Source organism: Falco biarmicus, chromosome W (genome assembly GCF_023638135.1).
Source record: "Falco biarmicus isolate bFalBia1 chromosome W, bFalBia1.pri, whole genome shotgun sequence".
In the NCBI taxonomy this organism is placed as follows: Eukaryota; Metazoa; Chordata; class Aves; order Falconiformes; family Falconidae; genus Falco; species Falco biarmicus.
The window spans coordinates 6695633-6714930 of NC_079310.1; the positions used below are offsets into that span (position 1 = coordinate 6695633).

General features: G+C 40.4%; 1 protein-coding gene across 4 annotated transcripts in view; it reads left to right on the top strand.

Moving 5' to 3' along the window:
* Nucleotides 1-697: 697 nt before the first annotated feature.
* LOC130142032 (ubiquilin-1-like) overlaps nt 698-19298 on the top strand; it is a 38768-nt gene continuing 20167 nt past the window's right edge. For 2 of the 4 annotated variants that reach the window (XM_056323430.1, XM_056323429.1), the window contains exons 1-3: nt 720-942; nt 15154-15305; nt 18992-19107. In XM_056323430.1, the coding sequence (XP_056179405.1) occupies nt 784-942; nt 15154-15305; nt 18992-19107 (427 nt within the window). In that variant the 5' untranslated portion in view covers nt 720-783. Of the gene's footprint in view, nt 943-15153; nt 15306-16324; nt 16428-18991; nt 19108-19298 lie in introns of those variants that run through there. The other 2 variants (XM_056323428.1, XM_056323431.1) reach the window with 2 other exon arrangements.

Consider the following 19298-nt stretch of genomic DNA (forward strand, 5'->3'; position numbering starts at 1 on the left):
CTGGAATTTCCTATCTGATGGATAGGAAAATCACTAATGTTTTGGGAAAGGGCCTAATATGGTGATACTAAATTTAATTATGGATTAAGGGAGGTGGTATAGTGTGTGTGTGTTTTCTCTTTTTTGGTCCAAGGTTGAGGAAAATCTGATTCCCAGCTATGAAATGCTTCCACTGTAATTCTATTTTTATAGTAAAAGGTTATTTGAGATATTAAAGTTTTACCTTACCCTTAAGCTGATGCTAAGCAAGTAACCTAGAAGCAAAAGGCAATTTTACAATCTCTCTTTACATAGGCTCAGAAGCTGTATATAATTTTTCTTCCTCCCTTTTTAACATGAAAGTCATACAGGTCATGGTACAGCTTTGTTACTTCATACAATATCATTGTGCATTATATTATATGCAGGTAATAACATCATTATATATAGGACATCAACAGTTTAATATTGTAAAACTCATAAAACTTTTAGTGTATTGTAACTTCAGAGTACTGAAGTCACCCGACTATATCTGAAAAGAAACTTAAAACTTCCGTATGACAGTTTAAGGAACTATTTGTCACTGTCGCTTTCTAAGATTTTAAATCTTCAAACTACCACTCGTAGCGCGCAAGCGCGCCGAAAACGAACCCACGCCCAGGGAGACAGCTTCCCCCTTTCTAGTAACTTCCCCGGTCCAGGACGTCATCAGTGCGTGCCGCGGGTGAGCTGGGTTGTTTTTGTCCGCCTCTGGGAGTGAGCCTGTGACGTGGAGGACTCGTTTGGAGTCAGGCTCCACCCGCCATGTCGGAGAGTGCGGAGAGTTCCGCGGGGGCTCACAGCTCCTCTGAGTCCTCCGCTCAGGGCTTCGCTGTTGCTGAGCCGCGGATCATCAAAATCACGGTGAAGACTCCCAAGGAGAAGGAAGAGTTCGCTGTGCCTGAGACTAGCAGCATCCAGCAGGTGAGGGGTTGGGGGTGAGGGGTTGGGGGTGGGGAGTGCAGCCAGGGGGAAGAGGCCTGGCCTGTGGTTTCCGTCTCCCACGCTGGAGGGTAAGGGCCCTTCGTGATGACAATGTAGTTTCCGCTTATCCGAGCTGTTCTCGGCGCTGTTGGGCGAGTATTAGGGCTGCCTTGGCTTTGTGGGGGGCTGCTGCTAACTGAGGCTATCGGGAGTGTTGAAGAAACCTGCATCGTCTCCTCCGCGGCTCCTCCCAGTTAGGATGCTGAGAGCCGGCCTGGGAGGTGGACGTAGCTCGTTTCGTAATTCTGAATTGCCCTGCCGAGCTGACTCAGTCTGACAGTAGGAGGCTTGCTGGCTAGCTAGTACAACTGTAGAAAGCATATGCAATCACCTACGTGGCAGTGCTATAGTGCCAATAATTATTTTAATCTAAAATTGGCTTTAGAAACAGCAAGTAGGCTATGGCAAAGATCTCTTAATTTTAGAAAAGCCACGTCTTTAGACTGTATAAAGTTTCCACTAAAAACAAAGTACAGCTTCTGCTGTGCTTCAGCGTACTAGTGTTTGATAACTGAATTGTTAGGGCCTTTGTTCTAAGACTTTATGAAAGTTAGTATCTCATTGTCTTTGGTTCAAGAGAAACAGTAGCACCTACTGAATCATTGACACGATTTCCTGCAGCACTTCAGGTTTTTTGGAGGCCTTCCACGTGAGTATTTTCCAGGACTTAATTTGTTTAGATTAGGAGGCTACAAATCATAGGAAAGGTGTGGTCAAAGCATAAGGTAGATATCTATAAAGCCAGTCTCTCCTACTTGTGAAGGATGTAGATATTGTTATGCTAAAATACTTGAAAAGGTGAAGTTCCCTGAAGGAGATTCAGAGCTTACTTCATTTTCTATAAAATTTCTCTGAAATGCAATGTATGCTACTTGTTATCATGTTATTTTTTTGTGCAGTTGGTAACTGCAAACCTCACCAAAAAAAGGTTACATGTTTAAGAGTACAACTGATGTATAGAAATGGAGCTTTAAATCATTAGTTGCTGATGTGTCTTCTGACTCATGTTTTCAGAGGGGAAATGCAAAACGTGAGTTAAAAAGCTCTGAGTGATCTAGCCAGGGTGCTCGCTCTATACATTTAACAGACTCTTGCGCCACCTAGTCGTAAAATTATTTGTATTTGCGTTTTGTTTTTTAAAAAACATGCTGGCTCTAATTTAAGGATCACATTTGTCCTGAAAAGCAGTTTGATTGCAATAATATTGGGGACTTCTGTAATTATAAGAAAACTCATTTAAGATGTGAATTTGTAATATATCTAACTTTTAACAACGTGATTTCAAATATGAGTCCTGATGGGAATATCAGATTTTTCTAGTAGATGGTTGTCTTAAAACCTGAAAGTTATACAAGCTAATAAACCCATAAATTTTTACTGAAAACAACCATAACAATTTAAGTGATTAATAGAACACACTGCTTTAAAATGTTGTCTTCATCTATAGATATTTTAAACTTTAAATATTGTCTTGGTATCCCTTTGAGCTGATGTTAACAGATTAGATTTGCAGTTGAATCTTCCTATGAAGTAAGGCTGCTGCTGCCCCCCCCCCCCCCCCCCCCCCCTTGGGTCTGCCATTCTGCCATTTGCTTTGATTCCTGGACAAAGTTACAGCTAGTAGAAAAAACTATACCAGACTGTAGCGTGACTAGTATTGGCTGTTTTTCTTAAACTGTCAAAATTAGTTGTTAATAATAAGCATTATGTAACATAATAACAATAGATGTGATATTTTCAGGGCTGGCTCTAGAAATAGGTTAGCCTCAAATAAATGAAAAAAAGAGCATCTGTTCAAATGCATATGAGATCAGCAAGTGGGTGGTTCTGTTGGTATAGGCAAGTGGACAATGTCCCCCCTATTGAAGGGAGGGGAGGCCTGAAGTCCTAGGAGGGGAGGAATAGCTTTTATTTTGCTGTGTGTTCCTGTAGCTAATATTAGGACTTGGTTTTGTTTACAGTCAGTTCAGAATACAGCCAAAACAAAACCCTAAGACTTTTATCTAAATTTTTGTTTATTTGAGCTAAATTTAGGGCTATGCAAAGTGTATTTAATGTTGCTACATTGATGTAAGTCAGGTTTGCAACAATCCAAAGTTGAGGAAAATTTTTCTGTGTTAGAAGAGTTCAGTAACATAGGGTTTGTTATTGCTGATCCTATGTTGTGCCTCTAAGAACAGGCAGTATGTAGGTTAGAATGGAAAATAACCCTCAAGAACCAAACTGCTCTGGGAGGTGAGTTGACTGTGTCAACCATCTGTCTTTATTTTCCATGGAACTTATTTGATTATGCTGAGCACAGCTTGGCTCAGTATTAGGACAAGGATCAAATATTTGCTTTCTTGACTTTGTATGATACTGAACTTGCAGGCCCATACACTGGTGTACAAAGACTTCTTTCTATTCGTGGTAGGTAAAGATGAATACCTACAAGTTGGCTGATTTGAAATCCCAATACACCGGAGACTTTAGATCAGTTAGCTCTGTCTGGGGTTTTTTTGTTTGTTTTCCTTTATTTTGTGGGTTCTGTGGGCTTGAGTTAACAGTGCCTTTTGGTAGGACTTGTATACACAGAGTGAACAGTCATGTTACAGACTACTCATGCATTACTGTCTCTTTAGTGAATGACTTGAATTCTTTGAGTGATGAGATGTTGGAACAGGTTCCATTAAAAGCAATTTTACTTTCTTAATTTAGTCTGTTTACCCTGTAGGCATTCTTGGAATGCCAACATAGCAACATTAACAGAGTTCAAGATGTTATTGTAATTGATTCACAGTTACTATCCACCAGCATGTATGCAGACTTTAAGATATCAAATTATGTATTTTGTGAACACTGTAACTCTTAGAGAAAAACAGATTGCTTTATATTTTTAATTATTAGGCTAACTGGATATGGCAAATATGTGCTGTTAATTTTAAAAGCCTACCGTTCTTGCAGAGAATTATTGTCAGTTCTATGATTATCTGAAAATGTCAGGGTAATGTCTGTTTGGAAAAGTTAAGGAAATTAAGTTTAGTTCATATAACCATAGAAAACAGTTTATTTTTTTCTCTATTTTTATTTAAGGTCAACCTTTGGTCAGTGAAGAATATAGTTTTCAGTAGTAATAGATAATTAGTTTAAAAATATACATGCTGATAATATACCTGAAAGTTGTGCTTTCTGTACTACAGAATTATAAACAAACTCACCTACTTGTTACCGAAATCTCGGAATGAAGAACTTATCGACACCAATGTGATGTAGATAAGCAGACACTTCTTTATTAACGGCCGGGTGCGTGAGCGAGTCCTCTCACGATCAACGCACACCAGGTCCCAAAATCAGATTCCATATATAGAACTTATTCATACATATTCATTAAATATTCATGCATAATCATAACATTTCCCGTAAATCATTTAACATACTCTCCTCCTATATCCTATTATGCACAGTAGAGCTTAGAAAGGTCTAGAAATGGGTCTAGGGTACGATTTGGGTAGGTGGTATATGAGTCGGTGGTCGCGATCTCCCCCTGCCGGAATTACCTTTTATTAAAGTTCACGATTTCTTGGCAGGCAACTACAAGCTGTTCCAGTCGACTCTCCCCAGTTCCCATTAATCTCATATTCTGACATTTCAATACACCTCTACATACAGAAGACTGGTTAAATACAAAGAAACCTTTCAAACCCTAGAGTTATTACCTAAGTTTTAACAATGGTTCCAGCCCCTTCTTCTAGCCTTGGTACAGGATGTACAGAAGATCTCATAACAGCTTTTACTGTGCAGCTATAAGTTTCATTTAAAAATTTTTCTAATCCTTCTATATTTTAATTTTATTAAATGATTTTATAAAATCAATTAATCAAAGTCAATCAATCTTAACTTATTAACAAATCGATAACACACTGGATTGTGTTGGGATTCTGTTGGTTGACAAGTGGACATCTGGTTGGAGTTCTTTGTTTAAAATTTGAATAAATATTATTGTTGAAACTTTAAATCCATAAACCCAGTGTTTCAGATTTGTGCCTGGTTTTCACAATCACAAGTTGGCAGTGTTTGGCATATATGTATACATGTTAAGGAGAGCATTGGGTGATTTGATAGTGGAATGTCTTTCCTAACTTCTGTATGCTTTTAATATTTCTTATAATGCTCTATTTCATAAGGGCAGCTTAATTTCAGTTCTTTTAACATAACCAGTTCTGTCTTCCCTGTAGTCCAGGGATTATTAAACAGTATGATCAAAAGAGGTTGGAATTAATATAGTCCAATCTGTACTACTTTTTCAGTATTACGATCTAGCTTTCTGTTGGCACTAAAGGAACATAAGTGCATGAATTGTTTAATACCAAAGTTAAAGCATTGGTTTTTTCTCTGTCTTATGTCTCAGTGCACTGAAGCACATCATAGATACATCTGTGTGACTGTTTATGGAGTCAACCTTGTAATATGCTCTGATTATTCACACTTCTTTGAAATAAAGAAACCCTGTTTGATTAACTATTCAACACTTAAGTAATTTTCTTTTTCTCAGAGTTTGGAAACTCTATGAAAAGTTATTTAGAACAATGGTAATTTGCTGTTTGATAGCATAGAAACCTTCAGAAGAAAGTATGTTGACTTCCCTGACAGTTGACTTAGATGCATATTGAAAATATCAGCTATCTAACAGAGGTACTTGGCAAATGTTTTCTGATTGGCAGGTATAATAAAATATGAATACTTTTATTTAAATAATACTCTAAAGTCTCTTTTTTGCAGATACTTTTATGCAGAGTGAGTTTCACTTTGATGTTTCAGTGTAAGGATTGTTGTAGTGGGTTGACCCTGGCTGGCTGTGAGGTGCCCACCAAGCCATTCCATCTCCCCTACTTAACTGCACATGAAAGAAAATATAACAAAAGGTTCATGGGTTGAGATAAGGACAGGGAGACCACTCAGCAGTTATCATTACAGGCAAAACAGACTTGACTTGGGGAAATTAATATCCTACTCCAATTTGATTTGTAATAAAATGAGAAATAAAACCAAATCTTAAAACATCTTCCCTCCACCCTTCCCTTCTTCCCAAGCTCAACTTCATTCCTGAATTCTCTGTCTCCTCCCCCCCCCCCCCCCCCCCCCAGCGGTGCAGGGGAAAGGGGGTTGCAGTCAGTTCATCACAGTTGCCTCTGCTGTTCCTTCCTCCTTACACTCTTCCCCTGCTCCAGCATGGGGTCCCACCCATGGGAGACAGTTCTCTGTGAGCTTTTCCAATATGGGCCCTTCTCATGGGCTGCAGTTCTTCATGAACTGCTCCAGTGTGGGTCTGTCCCACGGGGTGCAGTCCTTCAGGAATGGACTGCTCCAGTGTGGCTTCCCTTGCAGGGCCACAGGGCCTGCCAGGAGCCTGTTCCAGTATGGGCTCTCCACAGTGTCACAGCCTCCTTCGGGTGCATTCACCTGCGCTGGTGTGGGGTCCTCCATGGGCTGCAGGTGGCTATCTGCTCCACTGTTAACTTCCATGGGCTGCAGGGGACAGCCTGCCTCACCATGGTCCTCACCGCAGGCTGCAGGGGAATCTCTGCTCCAGGTTCTGGAACACCTCCTCCCCCTTCTTCACTGACGTTGGTGTCTGCATAGTTGTTGCTCTCACTTATTCTCACTCCTGTCTCCCAGCTGTTGTTGTGCAGCAGTTTTTACTCCTTAAGTATGTTGTCACAGAGGTGTTACCACTGTCACTGACTGGCTCAGCTTTGGCCAGCAGCAGGTCCATCTTGGAGCCAGCTGGCACTAGCTCTATTTGGCATAGGGGAAGCTTCTGGCATCTTCTCACAGAAGCCACCCCTGTAACTCCATCTGCTACCAAAACCTTGCCATGCAAACCCAATACAATAGTAGGTTATCAAAACACAGCTGTACTGCAAGAATTGCTATCTATACATAATCCTTTTTGTATCCCTTTCCAATCTAAATGAATTGTTCCAGATTAATTTGCTCAGTTTCTATCTGTAGTTTGTGAGGTTCTTTTACAGGGAAAGGAAGTGTTGCTAATTCCTCTTCTGAAGTCAAAGTATAGAGGACTGGAGTGGTTTGCTGAAGGTTGTCTGGAAGGAATAGAACTGGCTAGAACGTAAGTCCTCTTTTCACTAGAAAACACTACCTCAGTGTTTTCTTCTGGACTACTAGCTTTGTAAACTCATCAAGAATTTGAATTTGTTTTTTGAAATAACTTTTTATATAGAGAGATTTGTTTTGATTATGGAGATTTGAGGAAACAATTTGGTTGTGTGATTAGCGTGCATAATTGGCAAGGACTAACTTCTAAGCACAGGAAGATAGTAATTGACAAGTCATGAAAGACTGAAAAGGCTTTTATAGAAGCATTATCTGGGTGAGCTTTCTAGCTATGCTTCATTTGTTGTAAACCATAGGCAGTGTCTAAAGCCCTGTCCTGTGTTCAAAACAGTTTGGTTTGGAAAGCGTCAACAATCTTGTTGCTTGTTTTTGTCACCTAGATAATATTTTTCAAAGCAGTCACAGTTTTAGGAGCCTGTTTTACATTGGTTTTCAGTTGGAGTTGGATGTTTAATTCCTTGAGGCCTCTTTAGGACTGTTAATATAACTTTTTTTTAAAATGTGTTTTATATTAAACCAAGGTTGAGAGGAATTGGAAAGTATCTCTTACTTTTGTTTTCTTTCACAGCACTGTGTCATGTGAATGGGCATTAATACTAGTATAGTTGCTGTTTTTGTTGGCATGCTTTGAGTTAGTACTAAGATCTTGAATCATTATATGGCGGTAACGTCAAAAGATGACAGTTTGGATTTTAAGATTTTCTACTTTACCTAGGATAACTTTTTTTTTAATGGGACCTTCCTGTGCCAACTTATCAGATGGTAACAAGTTAACATTAACTAAATGGAAGGCATATCCTATGAGGAGAAGCTAAGGACTCTGGGTTTGTCTGGTTTAGAGAAAAGGAGGCTGAAGGGCAACCTCATTGCTCTCTACAGCTTCTTGAGGAGGGGAAGTGGAGTGGGAGGTGCTGATCCCTGGTATCCAGCGACAGAACACGTAGGAATGGTTCAAAGTTGTATCAGGGGAGGTTCAGACTTGATATTAGGAAACATTTATTTAAAAAGAAGGTGGCCAAATGTTGCAACGGAGGGAAGACACAGTCACTCAATATGAGTGATCAGCAGACTTCGTTTATTGTCTCTTACAGTCACCTTTTATGCCTTGTTATAATTAGCTCATACATATTACAAAAGTTAAGCTCATTATTGGTTAGTTGCCTAAATACCAAGCCCGCCCCTAGTTTCTCTTCTGTAGTTATCTGTTCCCACCTGCAACATTCTTTTCCCACCAAAATCTTCCTGTTATTGTGTAACAAGGACAGCCAAAGACAGTGTATTTTGCTTTACTTCAGATAAGCTGAGAGGGATGTGCATTTTTGTTCAGCCAGCTGGACTATGTCTATGTGACCCTTTTCAGCTAGCCAGTTATCCACAATTCCCCCGTTTTTATTTTGGGCGACATAGGCCTGGTTGACCATTTTCAATAACAGCATTTTAACACAGGAAAATATACAGCCAACTTATAAAATCTCAGTTCAGAAGTATAATTCCTGAAATACTTGAAAAATAAAGTTAGCTTGAAGCTTTAATTTAGATGCTCTTTCTGTTCCAGTGATATAAAAAGTTTAAAAAATTCAAAGGTAATTTTAAAGTTCTGAACATGGACTAATGCAAGCTCAAAACCCGAAAAGAAACCAAACTGATGTTTGACTAGGAATATTTGCAAATATTTTAGTGGAAAGTCCCTGACCATTAACAATTTTCTGTCCAAATAACAACTGCCCTTAGGCAACCGACCAGTCCATACATTTTCTGAAGAATACCTCATTGATATCAAAGAATTAACAAAGGGAAAAAATTAGTTCTGAGCTATATACATTCATAAGGGGATTTTTCAATAGTTACATACAGATTTACACACTAAGCCATAATGGCTTGTAGGTGATACACACAAGAAGAGTACGTTGCTTATCTGTCTGAATGTCTATGCTAAATTTGACAACTGTGCCACAAGCCAAGCCTACATGGGTGCTGTGTGTTATGCACTTTCCTTAACAAACAGAAGTATAATAGGTAAATTCCCAAGATCTAGTCCCCAACCTAATTATATTATTTTGTAGCCAATTAAGGAAAATAACACAAATGTGCATATCTACATGTGCACACACCTTTTAGTTCAGAACCGATCTGTGATAAAAGGCCTTAGCCTTATGGCATCATCGAATCTTAACGAGTACAGTAATTAAAAATGCAGTCTTACTGTAAGTGCGATTTATGCTGACATTCCCTCAAATGCTACACGTGAGTATTTCTCACTCAACTGCCTCAAGGTAAAATAGTAGTATTTGTTAATATGTATTAAAAAATCATTAATTCTCTACAATAGCAGTTGACTTCCATAACACTATGTAAGCAAAAGAGGCTTAAGATGGGTTTTCTGAATACTAACAATTTATTTTAGACTGTCTAAACTCAGGTCTTGAAAGATTTCACTCTGCCAGACATAGAAACACTGTTGCACTCCAGTTGTGATATCCCTTTTCCCAAGTTGTCACATGCACATCTCGCTCAAGCAACATTATTGTCAAAGTTTCTCTCTGCTACATAAAAGCATGTTGCACTTGTAGATATAAAAGACAGCACTCTTACTTAGATTATTACCTCATAATTCTTAGTATACCTTGTATCTCTGATTTCATCACTTCAAAAATTCACCAGAAGCAGATAAAACCACAGCATCAGACTAAACTACACCTTAACTGCTGATTCAAATAAAGGCATTCTCTTCCAGATATGCCTAATGCTTACAAATAATTTTGGCTGGTTTTGATCAAAAAACTATTATTACAATAATGATCAAAAATAATAATCCCGTTTGCAAAATGCCTTTAAGCCAGCCTCCTAGTCCCAACCAATTTCCACATTCAGAATACATCATAAATACAGAATACAGAATAAATTATCTCCATCAAGGCAAAAAGGCTTCTCTTTAAGCACAGAGATGTTTGCTAGTTCAAGGCAGAAACCCATTTCTTGTAGGGGACATCTGAAGCACTTTTTTTGGTGGGTTCGTAATCAATTCCGTATTTTTCCTTGAGGAGCTTAAGCTGTTCCTCTTGTTTCAGGAGTGTCTCCAACTCTGATTTGTCGAATAGGTCCGTATTTCCCAAAAATATCATACATTTCCTCCGCTGTGATTTTATACGGCAGGTTCCGAATATAAAGGACCCGATTGACCTCTGGGGGCAGCCAGATGTCAGCTCGCTTGGCCGCTTGCATCGCCATGGCGCCGATCGGAGGGGGGGGGTGCCGCCTTGGAGAGAAACCGCGGCCGGGAAGGGGCCTGCCGGGCTGCGCGCCGCCGCTCGCCGCTGCCGCGGGGGACCCGGATGCTATCCCATACGCTAATAACCCGAGTAATTCCTTTTTACAATCTATGTCCCGAACGCTCCGCTTTTCTAAAAAGCATATGAGCGAATCGTACGTCGCTTGTCTCTCCATACCTTCGTCAGCGCTGTTGCAGCCTTTGCGAGACTCCGGCGACGCGTGGCCGGCGGGACCCTCTGTAGGTGCTCCCGGGCGCGGGGACTGTGCCCTTCCGCCTCCTGCGCTGCTTTCAGGACCGGTACCCGAATCTCCGTCGAACCGTGGCTCGCAGGTTCAGCCCTCTCTAGGGTCCCTGTTCGGGCGCCATTTGTCGCGACGGAGGGAAGACACAGTCACTCAATATGAGTGATCAGCAGACTTCGTTTATTGTCTCTTATGCCTTGTTATAATTAGCTCATACATATTACAAAAGTTAAGCTCATTATTGGTTAGTTGCCTAAATACCAAGCCCGCCCCTAGTTTCTCTTCTGTAGTTATCTGTTCCCACCTGCAACATTCTTTTCCCACCAAAATCTTCCTGTTATTGTGTAACAAGGACAGCCAAAGACAGTGTATTTTGCTTTACTTCAGATAAGCTGAGAGCGATGTGCATTTTTGTTCAGCCAGCTGGACTATGTCTATGTGACCCTTTTCAGCTAGCCAGTTATCCACAGCCGAACACTGGAACAGGCTTCCTAGAGAGGTGATTCATGCCCCATGCCTGTCGGTGTTTGAGAGGCATTTGGGCAACACCCTTAATAGCATGCTTTAACTTTTGGTCAGGCAGTTGGACTAGATGATCATTGTAGGTCACTTCCAACTGAACTCTTCTAATGTTTAAAGTATGGATCTGCTCTGCAAAGTGACTGTACAGAAGTGTCTCCTTTTTAGTCAGCTGTTCTACTTCATGTGTATACAAAGATATTGGCTTTGTTCATGACAAAATGTTTACTAGAATTCTCAGCTACGAGTGCAAGTTGGATTCTCTTTGTTCCTTCCCCCCCCCCCCCCCCCCCCCCCCCAACTAGGCATTGACAGACTGAATCACCTATGCATGTCAAAAACCTTCGGGGTGGTCAAGTTGAGCAGATGTAATAAGTTCTAACTTGACTTGTGGTGCCTGTTCTGTTACTGTGGAACAAAAGAGCAGAGTTCTGTTAAGAGTATTGGGTTTTAAGATCATGTGAACTTGAGGATATTTGGTATGGAGATCATTGAGTGTGTAAACAAGTGGTGGAGTGCTGCTAAAAACATTCTCAGGGTAAAAACCCTATACTGTTCCTGTCCTTAAAAACAAAAAAACCAAACTCCAACAAACCAACACCATGCAAAGAAACCCAAAAATGGGGAGGGGGGCGAGTTCTTAATAGAAAGAAGTTAACTGAAGGTGAAATGGTAATGCAGGCAAGGGCCTTCAAGACTAGTTTGAGATCTGTTCTAATTCATGTGAAATTGACAAGTTTTTATGCTTTTAGGAGACTATGACCTTGAATTAATTCATTTCAGTTAATGGTTTTTTTTTTTTCATAGGGAAACTAGGCCTCTGTCCATCTACATGATAATCTTGTGTTTCTGTCTTAATGCCCCTGTGTTTTATTCCCACTGATGCCCCAAACTATTATGTCTAAAATTGATGTGACTTTTTACATTATTGTTATTGTATTCAGTTACTAGAGCAGTACAATCAACTGGCTTCTGTGAACATTAGGTGCTAGGTATGGAGAAACATTACTTTTCTAGAATTTCAAACCCTTTTTAATGTTTCAATAAAACTGAACATGTTTGTGATATTGTAATGGCTACTACTATTGCAATGAAGTCAAGCTTGAATTTTTGAACAGTAAAACAAATTGGCTAAAAGCATTGTAGTATCTACATGTTAATAAAAAGGGAAGAGTTAGTGCAGTAGGAGAATTAGATGGAAATGTTCATCATTCCCAGCCAGCTGCAAGACTTTGAAATTGACCTGCTTCTTGTTTCCTTAAGTGCCAAGCCATTATAAAGCATTATATCTAATTTACTGGTAGTGTTATCTAGTTCAGTTGTACAAATTGAAGATTTAACTACTCCAAAGATTCTTTTCTCACAACTGCCTTAATGTGTATGAATTTGCATTGTTGTCTCCTTTCCCTTCATTTGCTGTCAATTGCATAAGTTTAATTTGGACACTGAGATGATGCGTACAGGTTTGACACTTAAAGTTCCATTTAGGGTAAAGAAAATTGAGCTAGTTGTCTTCACTGCTCACATCTAACAGTTTCCAGAGTCTATGCCGTTTTCATTGCCATGGCACTGGAGCACCTCATTCCCTGAACTCTTTGTTACCAGTAAAAATGGTGGAGTCCTATAAAAGCTACACAGATAAGACCTGGGGGAATAAGAATATAATTGGTAGTCATTACTCTTGTCCTTATGCTGTTTGAATTTAAATAAAGATTTGGGGTGTGTTCCCCCCCCCCCCCATTTGCTACAGGGGAATGATCTTGCATTTTAGTTAAGGTTAACAGTGAGAGATGAAGAATAATGAAGAGGAATCTTTGCCCACAGAGGATGATAAAAAGTCTTCTCTTCCATCCTCCCCAACTTTATTTTGCAATACAACCACTAGTGATTTGTGTCAAACTTCAGCATAGGGCTAATATTTTTCCAGTATTGGCAGAGATTGGATGATGCTGAAGACTGAATTGTATTCTTTTTTTGGTATTTTCTTTTTTCAGAAGCATCATATTAGATACTGACAATTTAAAACAAAAAAACCCCACACTTGTATTGAAAATGGTTTTCAGAATTCTTTTGGACAGATACATAAATGATTCTCTAACCTCCGCCTCAGCAAAAAGTGTGCTGTAGATGTGTGTTCTGGTTTCAGCTGGGATGGAGTTAATTTTCTTCTTAGTAGCTGGTGCAGTGCTGTGTTTTGGATTTGGTGTGAGAACAATGTTGATAGCACACTGATGGTTTTAGTTGTTGCTGGGTAATGTTTATACTAAGTCAAGGACTTCTCAGTTTCTCAGGCCTTGCCAGCAAGATGGCTAGAGGGGTACAAGAAATTGGGAGGGAATACAAGTTAGAACAGCTGACCTGAACTAGCCAAAGAGGTATTCTGTACCATGAGACATCATGCTGAATATATAAACTGGGAGGGGGGGATTGGCCTGGGCAGGAGGATTGCTGCTAGGGGACTGGCTGGGCATTGGTCAGTGGGTGGTGAGCAGTTGTATTGTGCATCACTTGTTTTTTCTTTTCCCTTTGGGTTTTATGCCTCTCTCCTTCTCCCTTCTTTTTGTTACAATTATTATTATTTACTTTATTTCAATTAGTAAATTGTTCTTATCTCAACCCACAAGTTTTACCTTTTTTCCCTGATTCTCCTCCCCATCCCTCTGAGGGGGGGGGAGGGGGAGGGGGGGAGGGAGCGAGTGGCTGCATGGTACTTGGTTGCCGGCTGAGGTTAAACCGTGAGAAATGGCTTCCTAAAATGGTTGCAAGTCTAAATGTTACTAGTATAAAGGTTGACTTAAAAGATGTTTCTCTGGGAACTGGAACCAACTCTGTGTGAGCAGACTTCTAACTGACCAAATATTACCTTTACCCAGGCACAAAGTTTTGTTACCTCTGTTGTGTCTCAGGCTCGTGTTTTTTTTTTCCTGTGTTATTTCTTTCTATACTATAAACCTTTTTGGTTAGGGACTCGCTTTCAGAGTATAATATAGTGACTGACTCATAATCTTGCAATTACTTACTATTAAATAATTAATAATTGGGGTTCCTCTATGAAAGTTCACGAAGATGTTTGGAATAGGATTTTTTAAAAAATTAAGTTGATCATGCTACTTGAAAAATGTTAAATACTGTGAACTTCTGGAGGGATTCCCAACTGCCTGAGATCCTTTCAGAAATGTTTAGTCTACTGACTAGTCATGTTGAATAAATTGATTCAGTTTTCTTATATTAGCCTTTTTACATTTTGTGAGCTAATTGTTTCTTCTGTGAGAGTACTTTTTTGACTGAGATTCATTATTTTATAGAAGTCAGTCAAAGCATAATGTGCTGGTTATTGGTTAAGAAGGAAGGAAGAAATAAAATTGCTTTTCCAGGTTCAGTTGTTCTAATGAAGGTTTGATTTCACAGTCAACTGAAATGCCATGGGCTGGAAGGACATTTCATGTAGCTGTTGTGAGTTGGATGAGAGAGCAGAGCCACCTAAGAAATAATTTTTGACTGTATGGAAAGGATTGTTCATTTTGACATGTGAAAGGTAGCAGTAATATGTCCAAGAAGAAAGGATTCTGCTCCTTTCAGTGCCTGCACAAATGTGGACTGAATTAACATGTGTTGTTGTATCCTCAGCATGTCAGCAACAGATGGTTTCAATGGCATGTGTACTACTACATATTTATTGCATCATGGGTATGTGCCTGGCTGAAATGAAGGTGTAGTCTTTAAGCAGATGCCAATTTTTTTTTATTGCCAGCTATATACTTAGTGATCTAGATATGAAACATTTTAATTGTACAGAAAAAGAATTACTTGATTTCCTATCTTCCTTTGGATAAAAAGAAAGTTGAGATAACTTAGTGAAGTGTTTCTAGGTTGTATAAAGTGAAACATATTGTGCAAGTGGATTAATATAATAAATATGAGCAAAATAGTTCTTCCTGAAATTATAAAAAACCTAATAGTTCAGTATTCAATTACATAACTATATAATATTAAACTTTTGTTTAGTTCAAGGAAGAAATCTCTAAGCGTTTCAAGTCCCACGCTGATCAGCTTGTTTTGATATTTGCTGGAAAAATTTTAAAAGATCAAGATACTTTGATTCAGCATGGGATTCACGATGGACTTACTGTTCACCTGGTCATCAAAACACAAAACAGGTAACCTGACTGATGAGCAGTTGTCTCATCTCTTAAGTAGTAAAAACCTTCTTAATTCCTAGTGTGTTAGCTTTCTGTTGGGCAAACCTAGGTTTGACTAAAATGTATTCAAAAGCAGTACAAATACCCCTGCTATTGAACAAGAGAAGCAACCCAAATTCTGTAAGATTGTGTCTCTGGATATCATACGTATGCCTTTTGAAAGTTAATGTTATCCTCTAAAATGAGCCATTACTGTTAAATCACTTGAATCTGCTCCTTAGTTACAGTAGGTGCAGAATAAATCTGAAGATAATCTGAACAGTCCCTGATCTGTTTCACTGCGTGGTAGCACCCATGCTTATGCCCCTGCAGTAAACAGGTGTGGCGAGCATATGAATTGTGCAAGCAGCCTTTAGTGCTTGTGCTAGTTTATGATGGCGTTAACTTTGTGTAACTAAATTGTTACCATACTCTTACAGTCTTAAAGAACATTGAAATTCTGAAATTAGTCTTGTGATGAAATAAGACTTTAACTTAATTTTATGTTCAGTGGGGTGTCCTACTAAAAGTGTGGTATGGAATAAATCCTGTATTACAGATCTTGATAGCCTTCTCTTCTTTAAGCCCCAGCATGGAATTAGTAATATTTGAGGGGGTAGGAGTACATCAGGATCCCTAAAGCAACGTAAGGACTGAAAAAACAATTCATTGACAGGCATTCCAGGAATAGGATGAAAAGGTGGTAATGGTTACAGCAATGCCCATCAGTTTTCTTAATGTTAGAAACTATTGTTCTGAAGAAGTGATGAGATTATAGATGTCTGAGAATCGCAGGTTGGTTGAGGTTGGAAGGGACCTCTGGAGGTCATCTGGTCCAACACCCCTGCTCAAGCAGGGCCGCCTAGAGCCAGTTACCGAGGACTATGTCCAGATGGATTGTGAATATCTCCAAGGAGGGAGACTCCACAAGCTCCCTGGGCAACCTGTTCCAGTGCTCAGTCACCCTCACGGTAAAAAAAATCTTTCCTTATGATCAGACAAGAACCTCCTGTGTTTCACTGTGTGCCAGTTACCTCTGATCCTGTCACTGGGCACCACTGACAAGAGCCTGGCTCCGTCATCTTTGCGCCCTCCCTTCAGGTATTTATATACATTAATAATATCCCTGCCCTTAGCCTTCTCTTCTCTAGGCTAACCAGTTTCAGCATTCTCAGTCTTTCCTCATATGAGAGATGCTCCAGTCCTTTCATCATCTTTGTGGCCCTTCATTTGACTCTCTTCGGTATGTCCACATCTTGCATGTACTGGGTAGCCTGGAACTGGACACAGGACTCCAGGTGTGGCCTCAACAGTGCTGAGTAGAGGGGAAGGATCACCTCCCTTGATCTGCTGGCAACATTCTTCTTAATGCAGCCCAGTATACCATTCACCTTTGCTGTGAGGGCACGTTGCTAGCTCATGTTCAACTTGGTGTCCACCGGGACCCCCAGGGCCTTTTCTGCCAAGGTGCTTTCCAACTGGGTGGCACCCATCATATATTAGTGCATGGGATCATTCCTACTCAGGTGTAGGACTTTTCACCACTTCCTCTTGTTGAAATGCACGAGGTTCCTGTCATCCCATTTCTGCAGCCTATTGAGGTCCCTCTGGATGGCAGCATGGTTGTCTGGCCAGACTCCTCCCAGTTCTGAGACATCAGCAATCTCGCTGAGGGGTATACTCTACCCCATCATCCAGATACGGCCCCCCAGGGTCCTCAATCCGGCCCCCAGTATTTACAGGCGCACACACACACACACCCCTGCTGGGGGTTGGGGGGGGAAACCAAGCAGCTGCAGATGACTTCCTGTTACTACATCCGCATGCCGGCCCCCTCTTTAAAAAGTTTGAGGACCCCTGATCCAGATCATTAATGAAGTTAAACAGGACTGGACCCAGTATTGACCCCTGGGGTACTCTGCTAGTTCCTGACTTTCAACTAGACTTTGTGCCACTAGTCATCCCCCTCTGTATCTGGCCATTCAGCCAGTTTTCATTTTGCTCCAGTCCCTACTTCATCAGCTTCTCTAGGAGGATCTTATGGGAGACAGCGTCAAAGGCCTTCCTGAAGTCCAGGTAGAAATTATCTGCTGTTCTCCCCTCATCTACAGGGCAAGTCATTTGATCACAAAAGTTTATCAAGTTGGTCAAGCATGACTTCCCCTTGGTGAATCCATGCTGCCTTCCCAATGGCTTTCATGTCCTTCCTGTGCCTGGAAATAGTTTCCAGGATTAGCTGCTGTGTTACCTTCTTAGGAAAGAAGGTGAGGCTGGATGGTCTGTAGTTCCCTGGGTTTTCCTCCTTGCCCTTCTTGAAGATAGGAGTGACATTTGCTTTTCTCCAGTCCTTGGACACTTCTTCCAGTCACTATGATGAATCAAAGATTATTAAGAGTGGCCTCATGATGGTATCTGCTGGTTCCCTCAGCCCTCCTGGGTGCATTCTATCCAGGCCTATGGACTTATGTATGTACAGTTTGCTTAAGTATTCCCTGATCTGATCCTTTTCTACAAAGGGTATGTCTTCCTTGCTCCAGACTTTTCCCCTGGTCTCGGGGGCCTAGTATTCCTGAAAAAGTCTTGCTAGTAAAGACTGAGGCAAAGAAGGCATTCAGTATTTCAGCCTTTTTGGTTTCCTGTGTACCCAGGTCCCCTGTCTCATTAAGCAGCAGTCCCACATTTTCCCCGAGTTGTCTTTTTGTCTCCTATTTACTTATAGAAGCCCTTCTTATTATCTTTGACATCCTTGGCCAAATTCAATTCAATTTGGGCTTTGTCTTTCCTAACTCTGTATAAGAAAGAGAGACTCGGACAATGTCTTTGTATTCCTCCCAGTTTACCTGTCCTTGTTTCCACTTTCTGTATACTTTCTGTTTGAGTTTGGTCAGGAAGATATCTAGAGATAATAGTTTAATTTTTATTTATTTTTAGAAATAATAAAAATGTAAATTAAGATTCTGAAGTATGATACTGTTCCTGTATTAAATATCATTATTACATTACATTAAATGCCATACCTTGTGCACTGGGTCTGGCTTGTAGGGGGTTTTACTTTCTTCATAGCAGTGTGTATGGTGCAGTGTTTTGGATTTTTCACCTAACAGTGTTGATAACACACAGATGTTTTAACTATTGTTGGATGAACAGTGCTCGCACAGTATCAAGGCCTTCCTCCTCTCTTTCTTGCTTTGTGCCCATTTCCCCCCCCCCCCCTCCCCCCCCAAGAAGGCTAGGGTTGGGAAGGGGACACAGCTGGGACAATTGAAACAAGCTGACCAAAGATATTGCATACCATATCATGTCATGCTAATCAATAAAACTGGGGGGGGGGGGGGATGACACGGGGATGGACGACAACACATGACACTTTTCCAAAGTAGCTGGTGTCACTTGGAGACTGACTGGACATTGGTCTGCTGGTGGGAGGTGGTAGGCAATTGCCTTTGTGTCACTTGTTTGGTTTGGTTGTTTGTTTTTTTCCTTACCTATTAAACTGTCTTTATCTCAACCCATGAGTTTTTCTTACCTTTGCCCTTCTAGTTCTCTCTCCCATCCTGCCTGGGGTGGGGGGAAAAGACATTGTAACTGGGTGGGCTTTTAACTGGCTGGGGTCAACTTGCCACACCTTGTTCAACTTGTATATTTTTTTAACTTGCTTTTTATAGATTACAAGATCATCCAGGTCAACAAACACACACCACTGGCAGTATTGCTACCACATCAATATCAAGCAATAATACCTCAACACCAACTTCAACAAACAGTAACTCTTTTGGCTTGGGTAAGAATATTTGTGAGGTAATATGGTGGGTATCTTGGTTTCAGGTAAGCATCCCTGGAGCTTTATTCTAATGTAAATGGGACTAAAAAAAAATAATTACTGATTACAGAAATCAGTGGTATTGGTTATAATTTTCTGATCAGTAAGTTATCAGAGGTAAGTTATTTCCTTAATTTTTATGTACAGAACTT